This window comes from Vombatus ursinus, unplaced genomic scaffold (assembly GCF_900497805.2).
Source record: "Vombatus ursinus unplaced genomic scaffold, bare-nosed wombat genome assembly UNPS02014794.1, whole genome shotgun sequence".
Taxonomy (NCBI): Eukaryota; Metazoa; Chordata; class Mammalia; order Diprotodontia; family Vombatidae; genus Vombatus; species Vombatus ursinus.
In genome coordinates this window covers 3,006,663-3,018,957 of record NW_020954572.1, presented here as the reverse complement: position 1 = coordinate 3,018,957, position 12,295 = coordinate 3,006,663, and the positions used below count along the sequence as shown (strand labels likewise).

Here is a 12,295-nt window from a genome sequence, read left to right as displayed (position 1 = left end):
CTTGCCCTAGTTACAGTTCTGATCTCTTAAGTTCCTTTTCAAATCTAAATTCTGTGAGGTGAATGATTGGATTAAAGGATCATTGATCTAGCCTGGAAGGGACCTTCGAAATCATCTAGTCCAACCCTTTTATATCACAGCTGAGGAAACTGAGGCCCAGAAAGTTTGTGACTTGTTCAAGGTCCCATGAGTAGTAGTTAAGTGGCAGAGCTGGAATTCCAGCTTGAGTCTTCTGGTTTCAAATCCGTAGTTATTCCCAAAATATCATTTTCTTGGATTAAAAGGGAGAGGCCACTGTTGTTTCTGAGTGTGGCAGACCAGCAAAGGTCAGTTGAAACTAACATTCTATGATGTTGGGGTTTAGAGAGTGCAGGCTGATCAAGCAACGATACTCTATTTGTGGGGAGGGGAAGGATGGGGCGCTGTCATATCTGGAATTCTGTCCTCAGGTGCAACTGAAGCAGGTGGTGATGAGTCCTAGTTCATTGAAAGCCAGCTAATATGAGCTAAGAACCAGCATCAAGAAAATCTACACATGGGGGCAGCTAGGTAGTGCAGTGGATAGAGTACTGGCCCTGGAGTCAGGAGGACCTGAGTTCAAATCCAGCCTCAGACACTTGACACTTACTAGCTGTGTGACCCTGGGCAAATCATTTAACCCCATTGCTTAGCCAAAAAAAAAAAAAAATCTATACATGGAGAAGACCATTGTAACAGGAATCAGAGAAAATAGGCCTGGTTTCCAGAGACTAGGACTCAAGAAAAGGCATCAAACATGGGGAATTTTAGGACAACGGCTAAGTCATCAACCAGTATTCCCCCGTGTTTCTTCCATCTTCAAGCTGTTCTTATGCTTACTTACCACCCCCAGTGATGTCTCCTAAATGGTCATCTTCATCCCCCCAGTGTTGGCCTAGACTTGGGCCATGATTGGGAAAGTTTGTTTTTTTCTTCTTGTCCCTCTTTCTGAGCCCCTGGTATTTTTCCCCTTCTCTGCCTTCCCCATGCCTGAAGTGTTCCAACAAGAACCAACCCAGGCTTGAAAAATCCCTTGGGCCTCCACCTCATCTCTCTACCCTTCCTTATCACCCATTCCTGTTGTCCCAGAATTCCCAGACTTTCAGGACAGTGATCTCAGTTAGGTCTTAAGAAGTAAAGCAAACTGATTAAACTAATTAAATTCAACAAACATTTAGTAAATGGCTCCATAGTTTCCTTTCTAGGCACTGTTGTTGTTCAGTCATTCAGACCTGTCCAACTCTTTGTAACCCCATGGACCATAGCATGCCAGGCCCTTCTGTCTATCTGTCTATCCTCCACGATCTCCTGAAGTCTGTCCAAGTTCATGTTCATTGTTTCCATGACACTATCTATCCATCTCATCCTCTGCCATCCCCTTTTCCATTTGCCTTCAAAATTTTCCAATGTCAGGATCTTTTCCAATGAATTCCATCTTTTCATTATGTGGCCAAAGCGTTTAAGCTTCAATATTTGACCTTCCAGTGAATAGCCTGAATTAATTTCTTTAAGTATTGACTGTTTTGATCTCCTTGCTATCCAAAGGACTCTCAAAAGTCCTCTCTGGCACCACAATTTGAAAATGTTGGTTCTGTGGCACTCAGCTTTCCTTATAGTCCAACTCTTACAGCCATACATTTGCTACTGGAAAAATTATAACTTTGACTAGGCACTGAGGAGATGCAAAAATGAATAAGAAAGAGTCTCTGTCCGCTTGGACCTTATAGTCTAGCCTTAATCAAATCAGTCCAGGAAAGGGTAGATTTATTAGTTTTCTCAGAATAAAGTATTTAAAGTTAACTAACATTTATATAATGCTTTGAGGTTTGCAAAGTCCTTTAGATGCATTAAATCATTTTATCCTCATTATCCTCTGAGGTAAGTGCTATTACTATCCCTATTTTACACATAAGGAAACTGAGGCAGGCAGAAGTTAAATTACTTGCTCAGAACCACCCATCTAGGAACTGTCTGAGGTTGGATTTGAACTCAGGTCTTCTTTAGATCCAGCATTCCATCCATTGCATAAACTAATTTCCCATTTTAGCCAAAGAATTCTGCCATGTGCTCCTATTCTCTGATTGACAGTCATAAATTCCCCATTTCCCCTGCCCTAGTCCTGTCCATGAAAGATACTCCTTGTCATCTATCATAATATGTTAACAGAACCTACCTTTGACACCTCTCCAGAGCCCTCCCTTTTGTGCTTCATGTAGATTATGGGCACCATTCAGCACCCCAGAAACAGTTCACAGACACACCCCTGCTCTAACCCATCCCACTCCCTTACCATTGTTCAAAAGCCAGAGATGTTTCTCACTTATGGACAAAAAAAGTCTGGCAACTGGCTTCTACTATCTCTCCTTCATGTGATCTTCTTGAATTCCCAGTAATTTTAAGGTTGGTGGTAAGGGTTTGTGGTTTATCCAAAGAGGGATCTTTTGGACCCAAACTAGGCTTTGTTTTGTTTTTCTCCTGCCTACCTTTCTCATTCCAGTTACATTATGGTCAACCCTTAGTTACCATAACAGTCATAGCAAAGAATGTTTCCTCATCTGCTCTGATGATAGTGAAAATCTCTATAGATGCCCAAATTCAGGTAAGGACAAAGGGTTTAAAGGATAAGCCAACATCTGAAATGCCAAAATGATCATGTAAACCACTGTCAAAAGTATTTTGACTGCCTATGTTAATGCCACACATAACAGTGGCACTTTTCTGACTGCAGGGTGGAATCTTGTCTTTTTTATTTAAAGCTGTATAAATAATTCATTCAATTTACATTCCATCAGCATAAATTGGCTCTTACTCAAGCACCCTCCCAGTAAGACATTAGAAGAAAAGAAATATCATTTGTTGAAGCTGCTATAGAAGTGTTTGAATGTGAGGATTAGAAAAATAAAATTAATGAAATCATGAATAGCACCTCTCTCAAATTTTCTCTAAAAATAAATTACTGTTCAACCAGTTTGAATAAGTAGCTATACAGAGAAGTGCATTCAATGTTTCATTAAATATGAACGATAATATTTAATATTATTTGAAATCCCAAAGGTCAGGGAGTATCTACCTCACAATCTAGCTTAAAAGAGTAGTGGTAAGTGATTTTTCTCTGAGAGAAAAAAGTAGAAGTTTTAATATTTAGGGTGGTTGCCTATTTAACTAAAAGCACAGTTGCCGCAGACTCCCCACTTTTGCCCTACTCCCTTTTTGGCACTTTGTACCCACACAGACACACACCTCTGAGCAACATCCCATCTATCCATCCATCCATCTGCATGCAACAATAATGATATTAATAGTCACACCTCCTACTACCTTACATTTGCATAGGACTTAAGAATTTCCAGAGCACTTTCACCTTCACTTTTTCCCATGATCCTCACAACCAACCTGGGAAGCAAGCAAGGTTAGGGTTTTCTGTACCATTAAACAGAAAAACCTGACACTTAGGGATGTTATATGATTTATTAGGTGTTAAGTTTAGGCAAGTGGCCCAGAACAGGCACCAGACCCCAAGTCACTTAAGTTCTCATTCGTGCAACTCACTAAGACTATGAGCTACAGAGAAGGTCCTAGGTGCAGTGGATAGAGGGCTAGAGCTGGAGTCAGGAAGACCTGAGTTCCAATCTGGGCTCAGTCACTTAGTAACTCTGTGACCCTGGGCAAGTCACTTACCCCTGTTTTCCTCAGTTTCCTCAACTGTAAAATGGGGATAATAATAATAATACCTACCTCCCAGGGTTGTGGTGAGGATCAAATGAGATAATATTTGTAAAGCACTTGGCACATAGTAAGCACTTAATAAATGCTTATTTCCTTGCTGCCTTCCTTCTACCACGACTTCATCTGGTAGCCCCTCCATGCCTTCCCAGCCTTTGCAATCCTTGTCTACATCTCCTCATCATTCCTCCATAGAGGATCTACCCAGGGCCCTGAAAGCCTTCCATCTTCTGGCCCCTACTCTAACCACGTCATACTAAGCACAGAGATACAAAGAAAGGCAAATACACCACATCCTTGCCCATAAGGAGCTCACACCATCAGAATGTTTTTGTCTTCTAGCGCTTTACTCAATGCCTGGTACATAATAGGTGCTTAATAAATGCTTATTGACTTAAGTTGAGACAGCAGGCAAACAACTATGTACAGACAAGTTGTATACATAATAAATTGGAAATAATTTCCAAGAATTTCTTGACTCTAAGGTTAAGGAGGATCAGGAAAGACTTCTCCTTCTTGCAGAAGGTGGTATTTTAGCTGAGACTTGAAGGAAGCCAGGTAAGCCAGGAGGCAGAGATGAGGAAATGAAGAGAGAGAGAGAGAGAGAGAATTCCATGCATGGGGGACAGCCAGTGCAAATGCCCGGAGTCAGGAGATCCACTGTTGTGTTGCGTTGTGTGTGAGCAACAACAAGGAGGCCATGTGTTCCTGGATTGTAAACCTGCCATAGCAGGAGGTCTAGGCATGAGAAGACTGGAAAGATAGTGGGGGGCCAAGTCGTGAAGAGCTGTGAAGGACAAACAGAGAATTTGATTTTTGATCCTGGAAGCCACAGGGAACCACAGGAACCACATGGTCAGACCTGTGCTTTCGACACATCAGTTTGACAGCTGGGTGGGAGATGATAGACTAGAGTGGGGAGAGACTGCAACACTCAATGACCGCTCTTTCTGACTCTACCTGTCCTTGGCGGTACCTGGCTAACGAGGCTGTTGTGTTCTTTCTGCATTCACTGAAAACAAAACAAAAAGTTTCCAAAGACGTCCCATGGTTATTTCAGTTTGTTTTGTTCTTCTTCCGCAGGTGACTATTATCGGATACACACTTGGGATCCCTGATGTTATCATGGGCATTACTTTTCTGGCAGCGGGAACAAGTGTGCCAGACTGCATGGCCAGCCTAATTGTGGCCAGACAAGGTATTGTAAATGGCACGGTGGGATGCGGTGGGGAGGCAAGGGGGAAGAACCCTTAGCCTTAAGTCGCTTCAGCCATTCACTTGCGTTCTCTGGGCCTCGATTTTCTCCTGTGTGCCACGATGGGGGTGGGCCGGATGGTTGATCTCGCAGGCTTCTTCTAGTCCTAACATTCTCTGATTATATATTATTGTAACACCACTGGGCACACTGGCTTTTGAGCCAAAGAGGACCTGGGCTTGAATCTTGCCTCTGCTAATAGAGTACTATCTGTATGACATTGGGCCTCAATTTCCTCATATGTCAAGTGGAGGGTGAGGGAGGGGGAAAGGTACAGCATCTGTAATGTCCCTTACAGTTATTAATCCCACAGTCCTGAGAAGGTCCTTCTTTTAGCTTTCTGCAGTCATCAATATCAACAGGTAGCCCTTTTTCCTCCCCAACCAAATTATGAGTGGTTATAATACATAGGCCTAAGGTTACCTAAAAATGTGATTTATTACATTATTCAGCATGTGGGTGAAATCCCATAACCATGCATCAGTCATCGATCCAGAAGCATTTATTGAGCACCTACTATGTGCCTGGCATTGTGCTAGGTTCTAAGGATTAAAAAAAAACACAAACCAATAACTACTCAAAAGAAGCCTGCTTTTTTTTTCTTCTTTTTTCTTTTATTTTTACATGAATTTATAATCTGTCCTTTCCAGTGCCCCTCCAACTGGACAGGAATTTTAGCCTGGAGACTTGGGTGGGTTCCAGGTGTAGCAGTCTTCCAGTATTTGAAGGACTGTTTTCCAGTATTTGAAGATGGAGTTCCTTTTATTGGTGATGAGATCGCACAATTGACTCACATTGAGCTTGCAGTTCACTAAAATCCCCGGATCTTTTTCATACAAATTGCCATCTAACTTCATCTCCCTCATCATGTACATGTTGGCATTTTGAATCCACTTGTAGGACTTTACATTTTATTTATATTAAATCTCATGTTCCCCTTTGGCCCAATGCTCTAGCCTACTGAGATCATTTTTGGATCTACACTTTGTCATCCAATGTGTCAGCTATCCCCTCTTGCCTGGTACATTTCACAAATTTGATAAGAATGCCAACTATGTCATCTACCAAGTCACAGATAAATGTGTTGAGCCACCAAACAAACCCAAGGGTAGATCCTTCAGACCCTTCACTAGTAACCACCCTCCTGGTTGATATTGACCCATTAAGTATTCCACTTAACTCTACTGTTACCTATTCCTTATCTTTTTCATACTATAGTTTCTTCCCAATATAACTCTCATCACAATTGAACCTTCTCTTATATTGAGCAAATCAGTTGACCTGGAAACTGTGTCTGATAGCGTATACCACATTCTACACCCAGAGTGCTCTGCTTCTCTACAGAGAAAAGGAAAATATGTCTTTTGACTCATCATTTCTCCTCATGAACTGATTGGTCATTATAATTAATCAAAATTCTACAAACTTTCAGTAGTATTTTTGCTTATATTAGTTTTACCACTGTGTGTAGTACTCTCCTAGCTAAACTTACTTTATCAGTTCTTACTTCTCTGAATTCCTCACATGTGTTATTTTTAGACAGCTAGGTGGCACAATGGATAAGCGCTGGGCGTAGAGTCAGGAAGACCTAAATTCAAATCCTGCCTCAGACATTTACTGGCTGTGTGACTTTTGGCAAGACACTTAACCTCTCTCTGCCTCAGTTTCCTCAACTGTAAAATGGGAATAATAATTTGTTATTCAGTCATGTCCAACTCTTCATGACTCCATCTGGTGTTTTCTTGTCAAAGATACTGGAATAGTTTGCCATTTCCTTCTCCAGCTCATTTTACAGAAGAGGAAACTCAGGTAAACAGGGTTAAGTGACTTGCTCACAGTCACATAGCTATTAAGTGTCTGAGACTAGTTTTGAACTCAGAAAGATGAATCTTCCTGACTTCCGACCCAACACTCTATCCACTGTGCCATGATAACATCTTACTCCCATGGCTGTTGAGAGGATCAAATGAAGTTAGCACAGTTGCTAGTGTAAATTCATGTTGCCTTCCTTCTAATGGTACAATGGTATTTCATTATATTTATAAACTACAGTTTGTTTGGACTATTTCCCAAAAAACCAAGTATCTATTCCTGATGAAGAAAAGGACCCAGATATAATTTCAGAACTGCTCACTCTCTACTCCCAGCTTTTATGTCATCTATTAACTAATACTTGCTTGACTTAAAATATACTATTAGAATTGGATTTTTGAGTAGCCTTTCTGTCTTTGAGTTCCCTATTAACCTACTTCTACCCCAAAACACACACTATGCTGATTTTATTTAACAGAATAGGCCAAGCACACCTGTGTAGTGACTGTTTCACTGACCTCTTCCACTTGACCTTGGATATATCACCTCACCCTTTTCTGTCATCCTGATCATTATCTGGCTACTTGACCCAGATGGTTCTAGAGGAGAAAGTGATTTTGCACAGCCCTCCCTCACCCAAATGAAAGTCAATCGCAAGTCACGTCATCATCTCCCTGATGTCATGGTCTGTTCAAGAATGAAGGACAAACCACACACACACACACACACACACTCACACATAATTTCTTTACCTAAAAATGAATCCATTGGAGGGGTGAGGAACCTGTGGCCTTGAGGCCACATGTGACCTTCTAGGTCCTTGGGTGTGGCCTTTTAATTGAGTTCAAGTTTTATGAAACAAATCCTTTTATTAAGGAGATTTGTTCTAGAAAGTTTGATTCAGTCTAAGAATCTAGATCTAAGAATCCCAATCTAAGAACCCCTAGATCTCTAAAATCTTTTCTTGTTCCTTATTCTAAGATCCCTCAATATCTAACAGTCAAGGTTTAATTCAATTCAGCTGACATTTATTAAATACTTACTATGTGTAAGGCACTGTGCTAGGCTCTGGACATTCAGTGGCAAAAATGAAGTAGTCTGTCCCCCCTCAATGAACTTACATTCTGCTATGGTGAGGGGGGGGTATGATAGACATAATGCACACAGACAAGTAAAGACAAAGTAATTGGAAGAAAGAAAGCCCTACCTGGAGAGAATTAAAGAAGACTTCACAGAGAAGGTGACTCCCAAAGCAGAACTTCGAATGAAGATAAGGATTTGGGAAAGACTATGAGCAGGAGGGATTTTTAGGCCTGAGGAGATGGCATGTGCAAATGAAGAAAGGCCTGACATGGACTTAACAAGTCATCTCTGCTGTCAAGGAGCCTATACAAGTGGGCAAGACACTCGCTAGCTAATAGGCTAATTTGACGGGAACAAGGAGTTTGTGAGTGGAATTCATGTGAAAAAAGGCTCGCAATATAGGTAGGAGCCAGCTTGTGGAAGGCTGAGGAGTTTTTACTTATCTTAACAGGCAGTAGGAAGCAACTCAAAGTTTTCAGACTGTGCCTTTAGGAGGTTTTTTTGGGTTTTTGTTTTGTTTTGGTTTGGTTTTTGGCAACCATGTAGAGAGTGAAATGGAGAGGGGAAATGTAAACAGGAAGACCAATTAGAAGGCTATTACAATAGTCCAAAGGAGAATAGTGATGAGAGCCTTAAGTAGAATGGTGGCTATGTGAAAAGAGCAAATGGAACAGATGCCAGAGATGTTGTAGTGGTAGAATCAATAAATTTTTTAAAAAAAAGGTATCCTAGACTTTGCATAATTACTAAATGGAGTATACTTGTTCTTCAGTATTGCATAGTACCTTTGCAAAAGTTAATCTTTATACTAAGGCACAAAACACTGATAAATAAAGAAAGAAATCAACAAGATTTGGCAATTGATTGAATGTGGTGGGTGAGGTAGAGGAAAAAGTCAATGCTGTCTCCAAGGTTCAGAACTAGTGCTGCTAGAAAGATAGTGTTACCCTCAGTGGGAAAAGGGAAATTTGTTGGAGGGGAGAATTAATCAATTTCATTTTAGACAAGTCGAATGTAAGATGCCTGTAAGATATCCAAGAAGAAAGATCCCTGGAACCCAGAGGACCTGTGTTCAAATTTGGCCTCAGACACTTGCTAGCTGTGTGACCCTAGGCAAGTTACTTAATCCTGTTTGTCTCATTTTCCTCATCTATAAAATGAACTGGAAAAGGAAATGGCAAACCACTCCAGTATCTTTACCAAGGAAAACTCAAATGGGGTCACAAAGAGTCAGACACAATTGAAAACAATTGAATACCACGAAGTGGACTTTGGGATGGGAGATGAAGATCCAGCAAAAGTGACTGAGAAGAATCAGCTAAGCAGTTAGGAAGAGAACCAGGAGAAAGCAATGTCATATCAACCAGGAGAGGAGAGACTATCAGGGAGGAGGAGGTGGTCAGGAGTGTCAGAAGGTGTCAAGGACCATGAAGATGAGAAAAGACCTTTGGAATTAACTGAGTGGAGATCAGTTTAACAGTTGGACATCCTAAGTTCTAAACATTCCATGTTCTAGGGTCCCATCCAGCTCTGACATCCTGTGTTCATGACAATAGTGCTTGGCTTGGTTCCTTTAAATGACAAGCTGCCTGCTGTGCATCTGAGTTTCTATTCAATGCTTTATACCCAGAAGACACCTGTGGGTGGCTATTCCATCATTCTTTTGTTTAAACTAAATTAAAGGAGAAAATGTATTCATACATCTCACACTTGGGAGAAGAAAAGCAATTTAATAATAGTGCTTCAAGAGGTTTCAGCTCCTATCTGTTCAGAGATGGAAACTTTTGCACCAGGTGACAGCTTTTGCATACTGAGCCCATTCTTAAGAATTAAATCCCAGAAGGAAACCTATAATCATTCCCCATAGAAAATAAAATCCTTTTGTGTTGGCCAGGATACATGAAAGTTATAGAGAAGAATTCAAAGTATTGTCTATCTTAATATAGAAAGCTTTCTTTTTGTTAAGAGAATTTCCATTATCCAGCTTCAAGGCAGTGGGTTAATTTTGTCTTCCTTAAGATCATGGCATGGAGGAGACAGTGGTTTCTTTTAGGTACAAGTTCTAGCAGATTTCAGCCTGGAAACAGATTGTGTGTCTGCCTCTAAGAACACTCATCACTGGAAGACTGATTCCTCCCCACCCAGGATGAATTTTTTGCCTCCCCCACCCCCAACTCATTAAATTATCTTTTAAAGTACAGAAAAGTCAAAACTTGCATTCATGAAGGGAGTACCCACAAGGTTGATATCATATATCTAAGGTGCTTAATAAGTGTTTAATTGAAGATCTGACATGTCAATTACTTTATAAAGACAATATGGTACTTTGTAACGATTGAATTCTGACAGACTCCTTTTTTGGGCCTACTTTGTACGAGACCATGTGTGAGGAACTATGGAAAATTAAAAGCATGCCTGACACCCACTATCTGCCATCATGAAACTTAACTTAAGTAAATTAAGATGGAAGATGAAACACACAGGCAGCCATCACACTTTAAGCAGGTTATGGTCCGCCTGCCTCAGACTCTTCCTAACTGTGTGACCCTGGCTGAGTCACTTAATTAACCTTTTTTTGCTCTCATTTTCTTCATCTGTAAATTGGGAATTATGAAAGCATCTACTATATAAGGTTGTCATGAAGATTAAATGAGATAACATACAGAAAAAGACTTTTCAAACCTTCTAAGTGCTATAGAAATCTTAGAGACAATTATTATCCTTGTTATTATTATTCCTGGAAAAGTTGCTATGAATAGAAATGACACAGGTGAAACAGGATTTTTTCATAAAAACAATGTAAGAAGATTTTATATTTGGGACCTTATGCACAAATTTTTAAACATGTTTAATTAACTATAAATGATATGTCTAAATAGTGTAAAACATTTTAAAATGTATAAAAATCAATTAAATAGCTGAATCACCTAAAATATCATTAATACTATGTCATTAATATTATATAACATATTATATAATGTCATTAATATTATATATAATAGCATATAATACAAAGCTCTCATCTTTACTTCTTCATATTTCCAATCTTATTCATACTATATGAAATCAGATGTTTAAGGAACACCCTTACCAAGCTTAGAAAATTCAGAAAGGTGTTTTGTTCTTTTTGAGAGGGGGGATTTTGAGAAACAACTTCAAAAAAGACTAGAACCACTAGATTCCTTATTAATAAACACATCCAGGGATTACTGTTTTTCTGTACTCTTTTTCTCATTGTAAATTGCCCTCTAACAGATGTAAGCATTGGAAATCAACTTACTGGTCTTTATGTTTTGAAGAGCAGAAAGCCTTTCTGTTTTCTTGATCTCTTACCTCATTTGTGCAAGTTGCTTCACATTTCCTCTTACTGGCATTCACTGTACAGTGAAAATGCAAAAAGCACTGAAATTGGAGTCACAGGGCCTGAGTTCAAGTCTTGGCTCAATGAAAAACCCCAAGAAATGGAGTTTCTGGGTAATTAATAATCAGTTTATTAATTAGGCTAGCTGGCAATCAATAAATTGATGGCTAGTGATTTCTCTTGGCAACCAAAGATGACCCACAGAAAGCCTGAAAGCCTTAAATACTTTTTTGAAAGGGAATGCCCCAACAAGTAAGAATCAAGCCTGATTAGTGGACATTTAATGAGGAGGTGGGCTAGAAGTCTTCAGCTCCTCCTGCCCAGAATGTGGCTTGATCAAGAGACTGTCAAAAATCCTCAACAACATGGCTTGAATGGTGACCAAACTCAAAGACCCAGGGCCCAAATTTGATTCTGAATCCACAAAAGACTTTCCATATAAACTACAAGTTCTGCATGTTTATAGTGAATTAAAACTGTCATTAGAGCACAGTTTTCCCCTTTTATTGGCCATATTTTAAGAATTAGGTATGTAGGGGCAGCTAGGTGGTGCAGTAGATAGAACACCTGCCCTGGAGTCAGGAGGACCTGAGTTCAAATCTGGTCTCAGACCAGACACTTGACACTTATTAGCTGTGTGACCCTGGGTAAGTCACTTAACCCCAATTGCCTCACCAAAAAAAAAAAAAAATTAGGTATGCGATATGACTGATTTTGCCTCCAGCAATCTAGACAGAGGAATCCATCTCCATCCAGAACACTGGTTAATTTTCTCCTTCATGAGCTGGGTCACCCTAAACTCTAACCTAGGGGTACAAGGACAAGGGCTCTTTTTCCTGGGGGTAAGAATCCCCCCAGACTGGATTCTGTTTACACTCTAAACAAAATTGGGTCTCCTAGTTTGGTGAGGTGCTGCCCAAGTTAATGAGCATGTTCCTTGAGGGTTAGGATAATCTCATTAATCAGTCATGTCTTTTAAAGATTGATTTTTTTTTTTACAAGGACTGGGCCTTAAATGAGGAAATAAAGGAGAAAAGTCTGGA

General features: G+C 40.0%; 1 protein-coding gene across 2 annotated transcripts in view; it reads left to right on the top strand.

The window, feature by feature from the left end:
* The window catches only part of SLC24A4 (solute carrier family 24 member 4), a 275,977-nt gene that overhangs the window by 253,148 nt on the left and 10,534 nt on the right, over positions 1 to 12,295 (top strand). For both annotated transcript variants that reach the window (XM_027870002.1, XM_027870001.1), the window contains one exon: positions 4,825 to 4,939. In XM_027870002.1, coding sequence (XP_027725803.1) covers positions 4,825 to 4,939 — 115 coding nt within the window. The remainder of the gene's footprint in view (positions 1 to 4,824; positions 4,940 to 12,295) is intronic.